This window comes from Saccostrea echinata, unplaced genomic scaffold, assembly GCF_033153115.1.
Source record: "Saccostrea echinata isolate AGI-Se365-2 ecotype Australia unplaced genomic scaffold, CSIRO_AGI_Sech_v1 ptg000015l, whole genome shotgun sequence".
NCBI classification, from domain to species: Eukaryota; Metazoa; Mollusca; class Bivalvia; order Ostreida; family Ostreidae; genus Saccostrea; species Saccostrea echinata.
The window spans coordinates 4,948,621-4,971,367 of NW_026889764.1; the positions used below are offsets into that span (position 1 = coordinate 4,948,621).

Here is a 22,747-nt window from a genome sequence, read left to right on the forward strand (position 1 = left end):
TTATAATGAATTGACACTTATAGCAAAGTGATTTTCATTCCCTGTGACTTTAAAATATATTGTAGACTTAACAAATACAACAAATCATGCTTATAACAAAGCAAAATCATATGTCCCTGGCACTTCGTTATAAGCGTGTTTTATTGTACATAGTTATATGATCATAAACTCTATAAGGTATTTTGTTCTTGGAGTTATATTCATAAACTCTTTAGGTGTCTTGTTCTTGAGTAAAGTATTAATGTTCAAAAATTGAAAACTGTTACATTTCATTAACAAGAGACACATGGGCCACATTGCTCACCTGAGCACACTCTCTAGGAAAAAAGCAGAAACCAGTTCAGTATTGAAAAGTTTATTGGGGACAAACTTGAATTTACTACCTCAGGATGCTTCTTAATATCAATATTACTAATCATGGCTTTGCTGTTCTTGAGCAGCAGAAATTTAAAAAAATTTTCCTATGTATTCTTATTTGTTATGTAAAACTATGATCGCCCATTGTGGCCCCACCCTACCCACCCTAAATTTGAACAAATTTGAATCTAAACTACCTGAGGATGCTTCTATAATACTATGACTAATCATGGCTTTGCTGTTCTTGAGCAGAGGATTTTTTCAAGATGATTCCTATAGATTCTTATATAAAACTTTGACCCTCTGTTATGCAACCCTCTAACCACTGAGGATCATAATTTGAAAAAAAAACTTTATTCCATAAAAATTAAGGTTGCTTCTGTATAAATATGACTAATAATGGTTTTGCTGTTTTTGAGAAGAAAGATTTTTAAAGATATTTCCTATATATTTTTATGGTAGACTTTGACCTACTGTTGTGGACCCGCCCTTCCCCTGGGGGTCATGATTTGAACAAATTTGAATCTACACTACCTGAGGATACTGAAAGACAACAGACAAATTTTGACCAGAAAATCTCACTTGAGCCTTTGGCTCTGGTGAGCTGAAAACTGTATGAGTAGCCAAATCATAACAGAAGTGGTGATGGATAGATGGATGGTTGGACAAACAAGTGTAGATGGACCTAAATGGACAGAGAAATAGACTATGTGATTCTTATAGGGTTCCTGCATTTTCATGCAGGATCCTAATTAAATACAACTGCAGTGATAATAGACCAAAGCACCATTTACATATAATTATGCAAAAGTCAACAAGAAGTCTGTGAGCAAGTTCTCAGAAGTAATACCCCTGCTTTGATGTGAATAAACGTTTATGTGAATATACACTCTGATGTGAATATTAATACCCCCTCATATTGACACTGATCGAATTTGTTCAAAAATGAATCCCACCATATGGCATGCCTAAACAATTAAGAGTGAGCTAAAATTTCAAGCATCTGTGGTGAGCAGTTGCTGAGAAAACTGTGACAAAAAGAACAAGGTTCACTTAGGGCCTTTTTTGGCCCTGTAAATTTCAGAAAAACTGAAACTGCTTGGTTTTAGTTGACAATGCAGTAAATATCATTTAGACCTTTGGTGACTGAGAATCTATCAAAAATGACGTAATTTTCTGGCTAGTCAATGCATTATGACGTCATGAAATGCGTCATTTTCCTCATATCCTGAAAAATTCTACAAAAACAGCCAATTTTTAAAGCTATTTTTCGATATTTAACATAGAGCGCAACCTCTGATCTAAAATATGCAACTATTAAATGATAGAACTATGTCTGAGGATTACAAAACATGTTTTATTTTTTAGATCAGAGGGTGCGCTCATATTTTTCCTCTTCTGTGAAAGTACTCAAATACACTTGTTTTCCTTAAAATTCAAGAACATTGCAATTCCATGAAGCCTGTTTTCCAAGATCTTTTGGCTTTAAGAAGAAAATTTTTTAATATGAAATGAAAGCACTATGTCTCTACTTTAACTTGATGTTTAAAATGGAACATAAAGTGTTAGTCAATAAATTGGTATCTCCACAGGGCCATTTTATGCATAAAGTGAACCTAGCTCTTTGGTATGGACAGATGCACGGATAAACAGCAACATATTTGAACAAAAATTAATCCCACCATATGGCATGCCTAAACAAAGAGTGTGCTAAAATTTCAAGCATCTGTGTATTATTCTGTGATGAGTAGTTGCTGAGAAAATTTCTTATGGACAGATACATGGACACCCAGACAGACACAAGGGTGAAACATTATAACCCCCTCTCCTTTGGAGCAGGGGTAAAATGATCATTTAAGACACAATGTGTTTTTCAATATATGACCAACTAAGCCCTGTCACCCTGGAGGCCTCAACCATAGGCATAGGCCCCATAAATTTCACATTTACTTTAGTAAAAAGCTAAGGTTCAATTTTTAATCAAATTTCATAAACTAAAGGAAGTCAATTCTTTATAATTATAATTAGGCAAACAGTTTCCTGTTAAATTCTTAAGAACAGAAGATAATTTTCAGAGTTTAAGGAGATTTCAATATATGTCCAATGCAACTTTGCTCCACCCTGGGGGTTGAGCCATGTACCAAGAGGCCATGATTTTTGCAGTTTTGACAAATTCAGGGCTTCCATCAAAGTTCACTGGAGCCTTTGCTAAGGTGATGTAAAAACCCAACTTTTCCCAAGAAAATAAAAATTACTAGTATAATTCATTATAATAACCCCCATATTTACACCCTCCCAAAACAAGAGGCCCATGGGCCACATCACTTACCTGCAGCAAAAGAAGCAGAAGTCAGTCTTTATTAAATTTTGAATACAAAAAAGTGGCCTGGGGAAGGGGGGGGGGGTGTCATGATTTGATCAAAGTTTTCTACACTAACTAAGAATGCTTCCATATTTTTATGACTAATAATGGCTTTTGTAGAATTTTCGAGATTTTTTCCTATACTTTTATCTTATTCTATTATAAAACTTTGATCATCCATTGTGGCCCATCCCTACGCTCCAGAGGTCATGATTTGAATAAGCCTGAAACACTACCTGCATGAAGATGCTTCCAGATGAATGTGACTAATAATCATGACTTTTTGTTTCAAGAAGATTTTAATTAAAGGTTTTTCCTATATATTACGATGTAAATCTTTGATTGCACATTGTGACCCCTCCCTACCCCCAGGGGTCATGATTTGAACAAATTGAATCTACACTACCTGAGATGCTTTCATATATATAAATTTCATTAATCAATGGCTGCACTGCTCTAGAGAAGATGATTTTCAAAGGTTTCTCCTATACATTTCAACATAACAGTTTGCTCAGCCATTATGGCCCCTCCCCTAACCACAGGGGTCATGATTTCAACAAACCTGAGTCTACAATTCCTGAGAATGCTTCCATAGAAATATAATTAATCATGTCTATACCATTCTTGAGAAGAAGACTTTTTTTTCTATTTACTGATTAAAACTAAATGATGCACATTGTGACCCCTCCCTACCACCAGGGTCATGATTTGAACAAACTTGAATCTACCATACTTCAGGATGATTCCATATTTATTTGGTCAATCACGGCTGCACTAGCTGCCCTAGAGAAGAAAAATTTTAAAGGATTTTCCTATGTATTCCAATTTTAACCTCTGATTGCCGATTATGGCCCTTTCCCACCAATTGGGGTCATGATTTCAACAAACCTGAATATACACTTCCTGAGGATGCTTCCATATAATATAACTAATCATGGCCATTGTGGTTCTATTCTAATCTCAGTGAGATTCGTCGAGACTTAAAATTTTGTACTGACGTCTCTTCTGAATCTCTGACTAGTGTCACACAAAGTGATTTGACAGGAAATATTGACCAAAATTCAAATGCTCGTTACCATCAAAATGGGTTGAATTGAATTTCCTGTCTTCTTTCAACTTTTCACTTCGGAATCCTTTTAATTCCCTATCACTATAAAACTTTCGTTTTTACCTTTACAAGGTTTAATTCAACTAAAAATCAAGTTGTTGATTTTTCATAGCCGTGTCTTATTCGTTTAAACCTCCGATGCTGAAGAGTTCCAGTCAAGGTCATAAAATATTTTATTCTACTAATTTGGGATGGAAACGAACCATAGTACGAAGTATTTCCTTCCATATGACAAATCATGGTTTTTATGTAGTTCAGAATATTTTAATTCTTCTATGTATTCCCTTGTAAAAACTTTGATCACCCATTGTGGCCCTATATCCTACCCTGGGGGTCATGATTTGAACAAACTTGATTCTAGTCACTACCTTAGGATGTTTCCAAATGAATATGTCAAATTAAAGCTAATTGCTGTTCTTGAGTAGGGCTGTGTATTGAGCAAAAAATTTCTATATGATTACAAATTACACTTCAAATTCAAACTTTTAACGACTGTAAAATCAACATGTTAACTAAAGGTGTCCATGTATTTTGTAATAATTATCTAAGATTTGCTACCTCATTAATGATAATATCATTTTTGATCAATTTTAATTCAAAACAGTAAAATACAAACTTTGGTGATTGAAATTTCCAATTTTTTCACAGAATTATATGAAAAAACTACTTGCCCGATACGTATTGGAATTCATTTTTTTCAATACGATATTGATACAGCCCTATTTTTGAGAAAAAGATTTTCAAAGGTTTTTCCCTATGTATTCCAATGTAAAGCTTTGATTGTCCATTGTGGTCCCTCCCTATCCTCAAGGCCATGAATTCAACAAATTTGAATCTTTACTACCTCGGATGCTTCCATATAAATATGACCAATCAATGCTTAGCTGCTTTAGAGAAGAGGATTTTTGAATATTTTTCCTAAATTCTATTCCAATGTAAAACTTTGATGGCCCATTGTGGTTTCACCCTACTCCTGGGGTCATGATTTGAACAAACTTGTATTTTCACTACCTGATGATGGTTTCACATAAGTTTCATTTTTTGGCTCAATGGTTTTTGAGAAGATTTTTAAAAGATGCCATCAACTTTTCACTATTTCATAATTATCTCCCCTTGGAAGGTGTGATCCTATGTTTCAACAAATCCTCTTCATCCATTTTGTGGCAAGTTTGGTAAATTGGCCCAGCTAGTGGTTCTTGCAATGAAGCCAAATGTGAAAAGTTTACAGAAGATGGACAGATAGACGTCAGACAAATTATCAAAAAAGCTCACTTAATGAGCCTTTGGCTCAGGTTATCTAAAAATTGGGGAGGGGGATTAAATAAATTTTTCTGTTTTATTACTTACGGGAAACTCCACCACATAGTCGTTGAACCACTGGGGGCGTCGTCTAATCCTCTGTGATCGTCGAAGTTCCATTCTAAAATAATAAAAACTGAATTATACAAAGCAATTTAGTATATTTTTTGATTTCATATACATGTACTGCAGCATTAAACTTCAATAGTATAATGATCACAGTCTGCAAGGCCATTACATAATGAAATGTAAAAATACCTAACAAAATGTAAAAAATACACAAGAGGTCCTAGGTAGTATAATATAAAATGATAGATGAAGCTTTGTTGCCCAAAAGCAAGAGAAATAGGATGATCAGAATCAATGAAATAATTAGTCAGTAAGTACTCAGTAACAACTCATAAATTAAATTCTAAACTATCCCCCATTTATCACTATCATCATGCAGACTATTAACAAAACAATAGTTCCTCGGGACTATTTTAACCCCATATTATAACCTCTCACATCATAACTATGCACTTAGTTGAAGATTTTCAAAGAATCAAAAAAAATTAACAATTATCACTTCATTATCAATAGAGCCCCCCCCCCCCCCCCCCCCAAGAAACACCAAGTTTCTTTATTTCCTTAAGCCAACTGGCTCATCAGAATAATAATATAATCATGTTATTAAGGAAAAAGAAAACAAAATCATACAGAGAGAGTGAACATAAAACATACATAGATGAAAATAGTCTTATACATAGATATTATTTTTTCTTAACAATGTGGCAGCATTCAAAAATTTGCCCAAATTTATCAAATCTTTAGAACTTAACAGTTGAATTAATTTAAAGACACTAGGCTTGTTATAATAATACTTTTTCAAAAATTTCTCTCTTAAATCAATATACAAAGGGCATTTCAAAATAAAATGAAATTCGTCTCCTATATCATGGAGATTACAACATGTACATAATCTATTAATCTTTGGTATGTTATGGTATCGACCTGTTTCAATATTCAACATATGATTTGATTACCTAAATTTTGTTAATAGTTGTCTAAACACCAGAACCCCTGACCCTCAGGGATTACAAGTTTTTACAATTTTGGAAGAAGCACCTTTGCTTATCATAACTATGCACTATGTTCTGTCATCTGCTCAATGCCAAGGAGCAGACAAACTTATTTAATAGAATTAATGCATTTTTACTATTTTTTCAATAGATCCCAATCTTACACCAGAACATCTGACTCAGGGGCAATGAAACTCATAATTCTGGAAAGCCCCCTTGCTCTTCATAACAATACACTTAGTTTCTTTGCTTTAAAACCAGGAGCAGAAAAGAATATTTTCAAAGAAATTATGCATTTTCACTATATAGTCAATAGAGCCCCCCCCCCCTCCCTTTTCACCAGAACCCCAGGGGTCAGGAATTTCACAAAGCAGAGGAAATTTTCGAAGATTTAATGAACTTTAACTACGATATATAAACAATAGAGCCCCCCCTCCCTTTCACCAAAACCCCTGACCCTGGGCCCACAAATTTCACAATTTTGGAAGAGGCACCCTTGCTAACATAACCATATTGTAACCCCTAAAAAAAACCTCTCGTTATATTTACAATAAAAATTTTACCTCTAAAAGATTTTGTCCTGTCCTGCAAGACTTCATTGTTTTGTTTTTGAAACACACATTTATTTCCCACTACCATTTTTAAATTACCAGTATGCAGAATGCAAAAATAATTATTTAATAAAGACTATGATGGTGAAAAGAAACTCCTAACTGTGAAAATTAGAAAATTAAATTAGACGAACTTCTACAGACCCTGAAACGTGCTACTACCCCACACGCACGCTGCACGAACGGTACACGCTCGCTACACGGTTTGCACGAAACGCTGCACGGTTTACACGAAACGCTACACGGTTTACACGAAATGCTTTGCACGAAAGGCTGCACGGTTTACACGAAATGCTGCACGAAACGCTTTGTACACGTTTCTCACACGCTTTGTACACAATTCTCGCACGCTTTGGCCTCGATCTGGATTTTCAATTCGGAATCTCTCGGGCATTATTTATTTTTTACGGGTTGAATATAGATTAATTAAGAGTCGAAATCTTTCACAGTAAGTTTTAAATTAGAACTCGCTACACCTGTACTACATGTTTATAAACCGATAGAAATATTAAAAGTTTAGTGGTTAATAATTCATGATTGTCATTCCGTTTGTAATCCGCTTGTTTTAAGGTGATATGCCCATCATCGTTAGTGTATATGCTTTTTTCACTGAAGTCTAAATTATACACTGCAAGAAAAACATTTATATTTGTCCCTCATAATTTCTTTCGGCATCAATTTTATTTTTAAGTATTATGTTAAAAACTCGTTTATTACTGAAATATAACTTTAGTAATTAATTTTAATAAATATATTGTACTGTGTTTATTTCCATGAATGGATTGATTTTCTTATGATTTAGCAATAAGTTTATTTTATTTAATTAATTCAGGTTCCCTCTTTAATATGCAAGTACATTGGAGAAAAGAGGATGATTGTGCATTTTTGGGGGGTCAGGGATGAGGAGGGGGGACCGAGATCTTACTTGTGTATTTGTAAATCTGACATGGCTAAAGACCACCGTCAGTCATTTCAGTAATTATACTATCGGGAATAAATAAAATAAAACATTTTATACCAACTTATAGTTTTAACATTTAAACGTTTTATTACAGAGTTAGAATTATAATTCTATATGGAAGAATGGAAGAAACACCCATGGGGAGGGGGGTATAAAGGATAATTAGCTCTCTCTACATGTACCTAAACTGACAACAGTATACATGTACCCATTACCTTGAAAATTCCTTCATTATAAAACTCGGTAGAAGGGAACTTTAATGTAACTTACAAATAGTCACGGCACAACTTACCATGCAATGTTCGTGTATACATGTCTAAGTACATTACATGTAAACTCAAAATATTTTTAAAAATACAAATGAAAGCTGCCTGATTTATAAAACAACTGATATGTAATTATTATTTATAATTTATTTCTAAACTTTTTTTTATTATGACTTCCGAACAATCCACTGTTCACGGAAATTCGGGTCGATTAAAAATAAAATCCACGGATATTATGTGCACCCATTAAATAAAAAAAAAATAAGCATTTAATATCACAAATTTAATCTCAATCGTTATTCTCGGGTGTATTTTAGCCATGATTGATAAAAGATAAAAGCAGAACAAGTTTCAGTTCCCTGCCCGTGGAGTCTGTGGTCGCTGTCGTAAATGACCTTGATCATATTCGCACATTGCAAATGGGAAGTTGAAGATTTAAAATATTCCAGTATATATCAGGTTGGCACCTGATGCACCACATGAATAAAGCATTTATTTCTTGATACAAAAGAAAGTCAATTATGCTTTTTAACACCGTTACCGACAATAATTGAAATTTAAAGCTTGCGTTTTTGAAATGTGCCCCCCCCCTTTCGGTAATTTCTAATCCTGCGTTCGTATATGCATGTGAATTATACTCAAATATTTTAATTATTAATCAACCAATGCTATGTGTTAGAAGACTATTAATGACACACAGTTTTGATTAAAATTATTGAATACAATCTGGTAATAAATAGACAAGAGAGAAATCCTGATAAAATTTCGTTTGTTGCTTTCTTTGGAAAATAAAATTAAAAAAAGCTGTGATCACTCCGATTAAGCATTAAGGACATACACAACGTACCTTACCTACTGATAATTTTTCAAGATATTCTCAATTTAAGATTATAGTGCCATCAGATGTTCATGGACAAAAAATCAGCATGCATTACCAGGGGTTTTAAATAATTGTCTTGTATAATTCAAAGAAAAATTTACAAAAATTACTAAACATATATTCTAGATGTTTTGTTTATCCAAACTTGTTCTAGAAGAAGTGCACAACAGCATATATAGACAATAAATGTAGCACTCAGTTCCTTTAAGTATTGGAACTCTTCAACTCCAGGGAAAAAGGCAATAAAGTTCAAACTACGTTGCGTATGTCCTTAAAATCAATTCATTAAAAATGTTGTACGTACACTGTAATTACATGTTGTTAATTTGAATTAACTCTCTGTCCATCTTGGAGAAATAAAAACGAAAAACTAATTAAATAAACATTACCGTATAATTTTATTTTGTTGGTCTCATAATTTTTGTTTAAATTTCACTCTTAAAATACATCCAGTATAATATCTCCGAATAATATGAGCTATAAACACTATATGACATCCTGACCCATCGATAGCCATATTTAAAGTGAAATGACTTCCGAATGATTCGTATACGTTTCTCACACGATTCTTGCACGAAAGTCGCACGTTTCTCACACGGTTCTTACACGAAAGTCACACTCGCTACACGGTTTGCAGGTAACGCTTTGGAGCTTACACGAAACGCTGCATGGTTTACACGAAACGCTGCACGATTTGCACGAAACGCTGCATGGTTTGCATGAAACGCTACACGGTTTGCACGAAACGAAAAGCGCACGAAAGTTACACGCTTTTTTGGGGTAGTAGCACGTTTCAGGGTCTGTATGACAATGCCACAGGCCACAATGCTCATCTGAGAAATTTATGGCCCTGCTGGTCTACATCAGCAGAACTTCTTGATAAAAATCTCTTCTTTACTTTGATTCCATATTGTGGACTCAAATCTAGCCTTAAGAGGGCTACTATGATTTATTCAAAGTTGAATCCACACAACTTTGGATTGATCAATATCAGGGTTCGACACTAACGTTAGTCCGTTACTCTCAGACTAATACATTTTCATTTGGACTGATAAAATCTGTGGCTAATTAGTCTGAACGGACCAATAAAAATTTCTGGAAAACAAATTGAATAAATTAACGATGTTCGATTCTCCACAACTTTTACTGGAAAACCCCGCATGTATTTTTAGCTTTCTAGCTTCTTGGCGGGTAGTTAAGTAATTCCGAGCCAACTTGGCGCTTTCTTTTAGAACTGATTGATATGAAACTAAATATTTTAGCGATCATAATTTAGTATAACACATAAAGATGTTTTGGATGATATGTATAACATTAAAGAAAACAGAACAAGATCGGGAATACGATCGCACTTCCTGATCGCGAGATTTTAACAAATGCTTTGTTCATTTCCAAAAAAAAAAAAAATTCATTATGTTAATTTTAAATTAATCGTTATTAAACATTGACGTTTCTTTTTTTTTTTTGAAGGACTCGTAAAATCGCGTGCGGATTAGTAAAAGTATTGAGGCACTAGTCCGGCCGGACTAAAGCCTAAAAATGTAAGTGTCGAACCCTGAATATGACTAACAATATGCCCTGTTAATCTAGTCAGAAATAGCTGACATTTTCCAGGCTTTCTTCATGATTTTGAACCATTGGAAAATTGCAGAACTGGGGCCATAATGAAGAGTCGAAATTTGGCCACCTCCAAGTGAACTCACTTGCAAATCAAATCAAATGTCAAACACACCAACAACTTATTAAGGACATTGGCAAGGTTCCTGGATTCTGTATAGAATTTGTTGAAAAATCTTCTGAAGCTGTAATGGTACCCAACATCTTTTATTCTGGCACTTTTTACCTACCAATCCACCCTTATTTTTAAGATTTTGTAAAATAAATGTTTTTTGAATTGTCAATGCATTTTCTATGTAAAAAGTTCATAAAATGAACTTGCAAAATTTTTAACCATAGGATTTTTACAAAACCCATATATTTCATTCTGTTCATATTATATATACATTATTGTATTCCTATATCTTATGGCATTTGGATATTTTGGCTGAAAATGCAAATATAAGCTAGAAGACAGACATACCAGCACTGTTATTTCTATTTGAGTTACTTCCCTTAGCATCCATTATAATAAAAGGAGAAATAAAAAACTGTTTGACTGTCTGTATTGTATCATTCATTTGAGTATGAAACATGTTTGTCATGAAAATACTGGCAGATATTTTTAATAATAGTTTTGTTTACTGTTACTGAGACTTGGTTTCCCAGTGGAAGTTGTCTCTGAAAGCACTTGATGTATACCACAATCTCTGTCTCTATCATATGCCAACTGAAGATGGGCCAACCCAAGACCAGATTTGGAAATCTTATTTGCAATCACCTTGGAAATAATTTTATTTTCCAGTAGATATGACAATGAATTGGTATTGTCTTGCACAGTATTCTGAAATTGTATGACTTCCATGTATGATTGGAAGGAAAAACTGTTTTCTTGTAAGATATGATTGTTGAACTTCTGTGCTTTTACGAGATGTAAAAGTGCTCTTGAATCAGATGCAGCATCATGGGCACTGTAGTTTTCATGAAGAAGATCCTTTACGAGATCGACCTGCTTGTATGAAGTGCGTTCTGGTAACTGTTTCCTAAACAATGGAAGTGTGTCCACAAATCCACAAATCAATTTTGAAGCAGGAATACTCTTTTCTGTTGCTAATAATATACGGCAGAAAATACAAGCATCAAAACGAGCATTGTGGGCCATCAAGACAGGTTGTGAAATTTTAGACAGCCAGTCTAGGAAGTTTTGTATTCCTTCTTCTGTAGATGTTGATGGAACGTGATATCCTTCTTTATACATACTCCCTCCTGAAACAGCTAATCCTGTCACAGCAGTTGCAGCAGGTGAAATGGGTTTAGAAGGCAACATATACTGGCTAAAAATTTGTCCCTCAAATGCAGCACCAATCTGTGTGATATCACAGTCTTTACCTACAGAATACAATGAAAGAAAAAACATGTAAAAGTATTATTATACATGCAAATACTTATATAAAATGGATCAAACTAAAAATAAGCATTTTTATATACAATGTACTTGTACAGTTTAGGCAAAGTAAATGTAAGAATATGAGAAAATCAATTTCTAGTACATTGACCCATATATGTACCTACCAAGTCCAGTTGTTTCCAGATCAAAAGAAACATAGGAATAATCTGCACTTGTCAATTTTTGGCAGGTTGGTTCAGTAAGTGGGTGTGGAATTTCAATGATGTCATGATTATTGTTGTTCAAATCAACTGCAGTATTGTATGTTTCACCCTCACGTAGTTCGCACCCTTAGCAAAATCAAATTGATTGAATTTTGATTTATTTTGTAGTTGTTTTCTGAGCATTGGATTTTCATTGTTTTTTGATTTGCAAAGAAATCAACTGTGCCTCCTTGCTAAATTGTATGGGAAAAAAGCATTGAAATAGCATTGAACATTGGATTTTGATTTATTTTGCATTGACTTTTGATTGAAAATGGCTGGATTTTTGCGAAATATGTAAATGAGATGAAGGATTAATCTGACGTCACGGAAAAATGCAAAATCAATGCAAAACAAATGAAATACAGTATGAAGCATTTATTTGATGTCACTTAGCATTATTGTGACATCACAGAAAAATGTTAAAGTAATACATATTAAAACATTTAAGTGATGTTATGAAACTTGAGAAGTAACATAGAATAAATACATATGGTAACAAACAATATCCAGCATCATGCTCAATGCAAACATTATTACTAATAATCCATCACATGTATCTTTACCAAAATTTTGAATACTTATCTTAAAAATTCACCAGTACAGTTATAAATTCAAGTAAATGAATTACTAACTTCCATGTAATGTATCCATTATTTGTATGGCATCTACTTCAACAGCACCATCTTTTCATCACCTTCAATATCACTTGTCTGTCACAAAACAACACTAGCTGTCTTCATCATTCTTAGATTCTACACAACTTTTTGCCATAATTTGAATAGTTTAGTCCACAGGGAAGAACACAACAAAATGTTGATCATTTCCATCAAAGTACATCATGGCTTCTAGCTTGTCTGGATGCAGCGCCAGCAGAATTTGAAATGGCTGATAAAGTGATGTAGAGTAATCACGTGATTTTTATCAGCCTCTCCCTGGATATATTTACAGCTGGTCAGCACTAATATAACCAGCAATATACACAGCTGATAAAGCTACCATTTATTTCTGAATCAATGCTTCAGAAAATAAATACAAATTCAATCATAGATTTACCAAAGAGATCAATTCATGTGTAATTTGTTATTGGTATGACATCATATAAATTCAAAATAAATGCATTGAAACAACATTTATTTAAAAAATCAAATTTCAATCATTCCAAAATCAATGGTCTGAAGATTTTTGAATTGGATTCAATCAAAAATAAATGCATAACCAATGTTCAATGTATTTTCAAGACAAATAAAATCAAAAATCAATGCAAATATAGCATTTGTTTTTGCTAAGGGCAGGTTTTCTGCTTGGTACTCCGTTCCTCCTTTTTTATTCATCTATTTCGTTTATATTTCAATGTTTTTTCTCTTTCATTTCCCATATCTCTTTTCCTGTCATTCTCTTGGGAAACCTTTTTGGTTACTTCACCAGGGGATAAAAGAACAGACTCACAAACCTGCAAATTGTTATTTCTTGGTAAATTTTCAATTCAAAAACATTTTTAAAAATATAATTAAATCTTATTCTCCATAACATATATTAAACACATTATACAGAATTTTTATATCATAAAAATTATGTCATAACTAGAAATGTTTACCTCTGATACATATCCATATCCTAAGTTCTTTTGTGCCACTGCAGCTGCAATTCGAAAGTCGTTACTTTCTGAACCTGAGTAAAAATGGGCCTTTGGAGCTTTACTGGATATAGTGTTGTTTAGACTTTCATTGGCCTGTGAACTGCCCAGGGATGACAGCTTTTCTGCTTTATCTATGTATTTCTGCAATAAAGTCATAATGCTGGTCTTCAAATTTACATCAGTGAGGTATCTATTGTATGGCAAGTTTTTTGGTTTATAGGTTAATGGAGATCGTAAATATCCACACCAAGAGTCACAAAAGGAATGGTCACCGAAGACATGTTTCCCTATTGCCAACAAGTTTTTCTTCATTTTTTCCCCATTTCCCTGATGCTGAGACACACAATACTTGAAGCATTTAGATAGATGTCCAATGGTTTTGGCAGTGAGTTCTCGAAAATTCTTGACTTTTTTCAGATCATACAGTTGGTTTGTGAATTCTTTTAGTGTATGGTTCTTGTCACACATTTTTTTCAGATCTGGTTTCACCTCACTTCTGGCTCTTGCAATTGTGGTGGAATCGTTGTCCATAATGATGGTATCTATGGAGACATCCTGTTTGTCTAATTCCCGAAGCATGTTGACACACATATCAGATTCCATTGCCTTCGAACTTCCTTTCCAATTTTGTCTACAGTCATGTTTAGCTGAATCACATTCCCTCCTTTTCCCAACCTCACATGTCCTACAAAACTTGTTGCGTGTTGAAAATGCTATACATTTTCCGGACTTGTTGCCAATAAATGTTGCATGTCCTAAAAAAAGAGGGGCTCAAATAAGCAGAAAACTTATATTGCAGTGTAAGAAAAAAATTAATTTGGATATATGTTCAAGAAATAAAATGTACACAGAGACAATTTTATTTTTTATTTATATGATTCCATTATAATTCCTGCTGTGTGGAAACTGAATTGAATCTTATATCCAGTACTTACCAGATAGGCTACTATATGACCTCCCTGATCCCCTCTTTTGCCATCCACCATCAAATGACACAGATAATCCCTCTGAACTGTCTCTAAAGTATGAATAAATATGTATGTCATGAAGCCTAATATTATTTATTTCATTTGATAGAATTTGATGTTTCAGAGATCTATGTGATACTTTGTTACCTGCAGAACTCTTAGCATTATGGTTTTATATTTTTGTCTTTGACCATAACACTATATATCCCGTAATGCAAATATGGTGCAATTTACGCGCATGATTTTCTGTGCACCGTTTGTGGATGTATTTGTCGAATTTCCATCATTGGTCAATCAACTACCTTTCATTCTCTAGTATTAGGAATATTCTATTCCCAACCTGTATATTTAGTCCACCTCCTAACCATTTATATTCATCTCTACAGGCCATTAAAATCACTTGTTATGAATTTTGTGCCATACAAAGAAAATTCAAAACAAGTGAGTTTATTGGTCTGCAGAAATGACTATAAAGGTTAGGAGGTGGATACAATATACAGGTTGGTAAAATGTCTATAATTTAGGAATGAAAGGTAGTTGATTGACCATGTTGGAAAGTGGAGAAAAACATTCCCAACTGTGCGCAGATAATCATGCGCCATAAATTGCACCATATTTGCATCATGGGATCTGTAGCGTTATGGTCAAAGACTAAAATATAAAACATAACGCTACAGTTCTGCAGCTAATACTTTGTCTGCATGTTATTTACATATACCATGACAAGGAAAGAAAATTTTAATACACTCATTGATCCATATATTCATCTGCATATTTTTGAAGCTAAACATGTATATATTATTAATTACCCTGTCATTTCTTTTTCCTTTGCTGCAGCAGCTGCACAGCTAGTCTGGGCAACATTTTCAACTGCACATCCTATTTCTCTCTCTCTCTCCTTTAGAGTCGTTTTTGAACAGGGGGGAATATTAAGTGTAGATAATAAATTCAACATCTTCCTTTCACCAATGCCACTGTGTAAAATACCTGAATCAAACACAGTTTATATGAGTCATGTTTTTATGTCATGATTTCCTAATGCATTTGTAGTCAAATAGTATGTTTGTAGATTAATTTATTAGTTGACATAAATGATAAATTATAAGTGATTTAAAAAGCAATTTAACTTTTCATTGATTTATTTAGACATATCATATCATAAAACAAAGCTTTAATAGCTTTTACCTAAAGCTAACTTGGTGTTTACATCCCAAACTCTTTTTCCACTTGAAGACTCATTCATCCCATGTCTTTTTCCTGTTGGTACAATGTTTACGCCATCACACAATGTACACCTTATGTATAAAAGAGAGCCTAACCCATATCGTCTCTCATTCACAATATCTGTGATATTCAATGGAAATTTGGAATGACAGACAGAACAACCCTCTAACAGTTTATCAACTAAGAATCCCAGTTCGACTATTCTTCTACCTTGTCTCCAACTAATCACTGTCAAACTGTCTTTGTTTTGATCTACATCTTCATCACTGCTAAAAATGTGTCCGTCACGGGAAGCAGAAAAGTTAACTGACGAGGCACAGTCTGGTGTTTCAGGCACACGTCCTGCACTATCATTACATGTTTCAACATCATTGCGCTTACCAGCATAACTGTGATCAACATTGATATGCTGATTGTCTCTCCCCTGGACACAGCGTTCAATAAAGTCGTCGTTACTTTTCTTTCTTGCTGTTGAAACGAATCTACCTGTTGAGGACGATCTCGCTCGCTTCATGTTTTCCTAAGTAACATACTCTTTTCTGATTTTCACAGTTTAGAGAGTTCTAAAACGGGAGATCACTCATGAATAATTTTACTAGGGGCAGATTACTCTAATTGACCGCTTTATAAGTGAAAAAACCCATGATCTAAACCTTTTTTCTCCGGATTACCGTGACTTGCCAATGTCCTTAATAACACAATGCTTTAGGAGATTTGTTTTACCAATATTGCTAAGAAGAAAATATCACTCCACATTTTGATACAGGTCTCACAAGATTTCAAAATACAAGAAATTTTTAAAAATGAACCTGACAGATTCATAAAATGTTGTTACCAGACAATTTATATTACCAAAAAACCATAAGCAACACATGTATTGGTAAGTACTAAAAGCATTATACTGTTGATATTAAGATGTGAGTTAGATTTTGAATTCAGTTTAGTACATGTACCGAAAATGGGCCTGAGAATGCCGCCTCCAATTGGAGGTGGCGATTACCACTTTTCACAATGGTGCTGGTTCTGACATTTTCCTGGCATGTCAAATATCACTAGAAATATGTCCATAGGACATGAATGCCCTGCCAAGGGTATATTAGTAATGCCACATTTTAACACAAATTGAGTAAAGTGAGGTCAAGGTCAAAGGAAAGGTCAAGGTGAAAAAATTTTGATGCAGTTGAATAGCTTACATCAGTATGTATCAGCATATGAAGTTTGACACTAATTTAAGAAAAGTGAGGTCAAGGTCAAAGGAAAGTTCAAGGTCAAAAATTGTTGATGCAGTTGAAAAGGTTACATCAGTATATATTAGCATATGAAGTTTGATAAAAATAAATATGAATGTTTCTTTAAAGCTGAGCTAAACAATATAAGAAAAGTGAGGTCAAGGTCAAAGGAAAGGTCAAGGTCAAAAAATATTGATGCAGTTGAATAGCTCTCATCAGTATGTATCAGCATATGAAGTTTGACACTAATTTAAGGAAAGTGAGGTCAAGGTCAAGGTCAAAAAATTTTGATGCAGTTGAATAGCTCTCATTAGTATGTATCAGCATATTAAGTTTGATAACACTATCTTGAATGGTATCTTTAAAACTGAGCTAAAAACATATTTAAGAAAAGTGAGGTCCAGGTAAAAGGAAAGGTCAAGGTAAAAAATATTGATGCAGTTGAATAGCTCTCATCAGTATGTATCAGCATATGATGTTTGTTAAAAATATCTTGAATTGTTTCATTAAAACTGAGCTTAACACTAATTTAAGAAAAGTGAGGTCAAGGTCAAAAGAAAAGTCAAGGTCAAAAAATGTTGATGCAGTTGAATAGCTTACATCAGTATGTATCAACATATGAAGTTTGCATGATTACACTACCTTGAATGGTATCTTTAAAACTGAGCTTAACACTAATTTAAGAAAAGTGAGGTCAAAGTCAAAAGAAAGGTCAAGGTCAAAAAATGTTGATTTAGTTGAATACCTTACATCAGTATGTATCAACATATGAAGTTTGATTACACTCTCTTGAATGGTATCTTTAAAACTGAGCTAAACACTTATTTAAGAAAAGTGAGGTCAAGGTCAAAGGAAATGTCAAAGTCAAAAAATGTTGATGCAGTTGCATAGCTCTCATCAATATCTATCAGCATATGAAGTTTGATAAAAATATCTTGGATAGTTTCTTTGAAACTGAGCTTTGAACAGAGCTAAACGCAAAGTGTGACGGGAGGACAGATGGAAGGACAAAAGGACGGAAGTACAAAAGGATGGAAGACGGACATGACAAACACTATATGCCCTGGCCATATTTATGGCAGGGCATAAAAATTATGAAAAAAAACCTGGAAAACATCACCTATTTTTGACTACTGTTGATCCTGAAAGGATAATATGACTACACAATTAGGAATGTAGTAGAATTTTAGCCCAACACCATGGTTCATACTTTATAAAAACTGATATATGTCCATAAGGCACAAATGTCCTGCCCAAGGTTCATTAGTAATGAAATATGAAAATTTGTGTAAGTGCATGAAGTTTGATAAATACATTTTGGAATAGTTTCTTTAAAACTGAATAAAATACACAGTAAATAGTTAAATCAAAGGTCAATGGGTAGGTCAAGATAATTCAAATGTGGACATGATCATTAAATTCTCACCAGATAATGTATCAGAGCATAAATTTACATAAAAATACCTTAAGTAGTCTTTGAAACTGAGCTAAACACAAATTTAGTAAAAGTTTGGAAGGTCAATGAAAGATCAAGGACAAAAAAAATTGATGAAGTTGAATAGCTCTCCTCAATATGTATCAGCAAATGAAGTAAGACAAAATTATTTTAATTTGTTTCTTTAAATCTTTGCTAAACACAAACTTGAGAAAACAAGATCAAAATAAAAGGGAAGGTCACAATAAAAATGTTGATGCAATTGAATAGCTCTCTAAATGAAATTTTGATGCATAAATCTTGTATACCTTCTTTGAAATTTAGCTAAAAACAAATTTAGGCTGTCCTGACCACTCTTTGACAGAAAAATTCTGCAATTTAAATTAAGAAATTTTAGAGCTAATTTTGGGCTAATAACTTATATAAAAATGTTATTAGTTCTTCAATATATTTGAGATGAGTTGTTCTTCAAAATATTTTGCAAAGTTCATTCTTTGCAAATTATATCTTACAATTTTCAACTTAAAATTTAACTTAAAAGTTTTGAATACTGTATATTAATGGGTTGATATTTTAGAGATATTTAGTGACTGATATCCTAAAAGTTGTTTTTTATTAGCTTAATTAATTAATTTTGAGCAATATAGGGATATGGTAACATATCATTTGGTAAGAGGATCATTTTCTGGTAACATGCCAAAAAAAATTAGGGTAGGTAGGTAGGTGATGACTTATTTTTCACTTTTACTCTTTATTTTAAAAGATCCAGCTAATTATTCACTACAATGTTTTTTTGTCATCTATACATATAAATAAATATACAATAAAACAGGTGTAGTCAATATAGGGATATGGTAACATATCATTTGGTAAGAGGATCATTTTCTGGTAACATGCCAAAAAAAATTAGGGTAGGTAGGTAGGTGATGACTTATTTTTCACTTTTACTCTTTATTTTAAAAGATCCAGCTAATTATTCACTACAATGTTTTTTTGTCATCTATACATATAAATAAATATACAATAAAACAGGTGTAGTCTCAGACGCGGATCTAGAGGGGGGTTTGGGGGGGTCCGGACGCCCTGGAATTTGCATAGTGATGAAAAGTATATTTACTGAAGTAATAAGTGGAGACTTCAATGCACGTACTGGACATCTACTTGATTTTATTCCACATGATTCTATAAATGAAACATTTTCTGACTGCCCTGTGCCTCTAGACTATTCACCCGACTCTGTTTTACCACGCAATAATACTGATAGTCAAACCAATCTACATGGTGAACTTTTAACTACTCTGTGTAAAACTTTAAACCTTAGAATTCTTAATGGAAGATTCCTTGGTGATTCCCTTGGTTATTGTACATTTTATAATTTTAATGTTTCTAGTTGTGTTGATTACATGTTGGCTACCAGCCATGTTTTACATAATGTACTGTATTTCAATGTTACGCCACCTTCAGAAGTGTCTGATCATAGCATTATTTGTACTATATTTAAGTGTGGTGCTTTTAATTGCCCAGTTAAATGTGAACCATATATTGAATGCAGATCTACCCCCTTGAAAGGGCAGTACATTTGGTCTAATCAATGTAAACTTGCTTATCAAACAGCCCTTGTTGATGTAGAAAGCTCTAACAGCCTAGTTGAACTTGATAAAAGTCTAAATGAGAAAGACATTAGTATTGATGATATTAACAGTAAATTAACTAAAATATACTTAACAGCTGCATCTAAAACCCTTCTCTTTAAACCACCAATATATAATTGTAAAATAAGAAAAAGAAAACCAAAACCTTGGATGTCTAATGATATATCTCTACTAAAAAGAGAAGTCCGCAAACTTGGAAGAAGAATTCAAATGAATCCAAAAGATTGCAATTTATTACAGGCTTTCACAAATGCTAAACGAGAATTTAACAGAATGAAAAAGAAATCAAAACATGAGTTTTATAAGACAGTAACTGACAACATCGACAACCTAAATCAGAACAATTCAAAAGATTTTTGGAAGGTCCTAAATAAAAATAAAATTAAGCAAAACTCAGATTCTTCCACTCCAGGACTTCAAGCATTTATGAATCACCATCAAAACTTACTGTGCTCTAAGGGCAATAACTCCTGTGAACATGTAGTTGAATCTGAAATACAGAAACTTACTCCCCTTGACTATCCTTTCACATACAGTGAAGTCAAGCTTGGCATTAAAAATCTAAAAACTGGTAAATCACCTGGACAAGACCTAATACTCAATGAATTTATTAAAAGTGGTTCAAGTACACTTCTATATATATTAACAAAACTCTTTAATAAAATTCTTTTTTCTGGGGAAATACCCGAAGCCTGGAATTTGGTACAAATAACTTCTATTTATAAATCTGGTGACCCATGTAACCCATCAAACTATAGAGGATTAAGTGTTACAAGCTGTATGGGTAAACTTTTTAATGGACTTTTACAATCCCACCTAAATTCATACTTGGAAACAAATGACCTTCTGAGTAATTATCAATTTGGATTCAGAAGAAACCACCGTACCACAGATAACATATTTATTTTAAAAACTCTTATAAATAAGTACTTAAAATATAAGAAACAAAACATTTATGCATGTTTTGTGGATTTTACCAAAGCCTTTGATACAGTTGATCGAACTTTAATGTTACACAAACTATACCAAAAGGGCATAGGTGGGAAATTTTACAATGTTATAAATAATATGTACTCAAACACTAAATATTGCTGTAAAGATGAATCTTGCTATAGTGAACATTTTATAGCTACACGCGGGGTTAAACAAGGAGATAATCTTTCCCCAACACTTTTTAATATATTCATTGATGACTTCTACTCGCAGTTAGTTAATTATAACACAAACCCTCCTGAATTAGAGAATATTGATGTCGGACATTTATTCTTTGCAGATGACTTAATTCTCCTCTCTACTACTAAAGAAGGTCTCCAAAACTCAATAGACTGTCTCTCAGAATATTGCATAAAATCAAAATTGACTGTTAACCTTGATAAAACTAAAGCAATGATTTTCTCAAATAAGAAACCTGACACAGCTCAACATTGTTTTTATTATAATCATTCAATAGTTCATCTTGAACATGAATATAAATATCTGGGAATTATTTTTACTTATAATGGTAAACTTAAGTATGCAGCTGAACACCTAGCTGACCGGGCAAGAAAAGCTTTTTATGCAATGAAACACTCTTTACCATTTCATAATAGCTTATCTGTAAAAACTCTTTTAAAACTATATTCTTCACTTATTGAACCTATCATTTTGTATGGTTCTGAGATATGGATTTCAGACTTTAATATTAATATAAACAATTGTGATCAACTACCTTTTGAAAAGATACAGCATTTAATATTGAAAGACATCTTGGGTGTACAGAGAAAAGCTTCAAATTTAGCCATTAAATATGAGCTAGGAACACTTCCTATTTGTTGCAAAGCTTTCATCTCTATGTTTAAATATTATAAGAGACTAAAAAACCATAATAATAAAAATGGAATTAGAAATCAAATTCTTATTGCTGCTTTCTTAGAAGATGACATTCTGTATAATAATGATGTAAAGGATAATTGGCAGAGTCAGATTGATAAATTAAAAAAGAAACTTAAACTTCCATCATTAGATATCACTGATAGCACATTTAGCAGCTACTTGAAGAACTTCTACATAAAAAATGTTAATTTGCAACTTCAGAACATTGAATTCACCAAATGTGGTAAATTATTATTTTACAGTCAAATTAGAAAGAACTATGAATTACAAGACTACTTGAAATTTCCAATTAATAAATCTGTACGTTCTAAATTAACAAAACTGAGAATTTCTGCACACCCTTTAGAAATTGAAATTGGCAGATATTCAAAGCCTTGTATCCCAAAAGAATCTCGTTTTTGTCACTATTGTAAAAATGTAACAGTTGTAGAAAATGAAATACATTTCATATATGACTGTCCTATATATAAAGATTTGCGAAAAAAGTATTACCCTTTGAACATCTATAATTTAAATGATAACATGTTGAAGGAAAATCATTGTAAAGTACTTTGTAATCCTGACAATGCAGTTCATT

The 22,747-nt window shown here is 33.1% G+C and overlaps 1 protein-coding gene across 1 annotated transcript; it reads right to left on the reverse strand.

Moving 5' to 3' along the window:
* Positions 1-11,126: 11,126 nt before the first annotated feature.
* Positions 11,127-15,713, reverse strand: LOC133188017 (uncharacterized). Its single transcript, XM_061323407.1, has 5 exons — positions 15,568-15,713; positions 14,726-14,808; positions 13,749-14,545; positions 13,601-13,604; positions 11,127-11,890 (listed from the first exon to the last, which is right to left on the reverse strand). Exons 1-5 carry the CDS (start codon positions 15,711-15,713, stop codon positions 11,127-11,129), a joined length of 1,794 nt encoding a protein of 597 aa, XP_061179391.1.
* Positions 15,714-22,747: the final 7,034 nt, after the last annotated feature.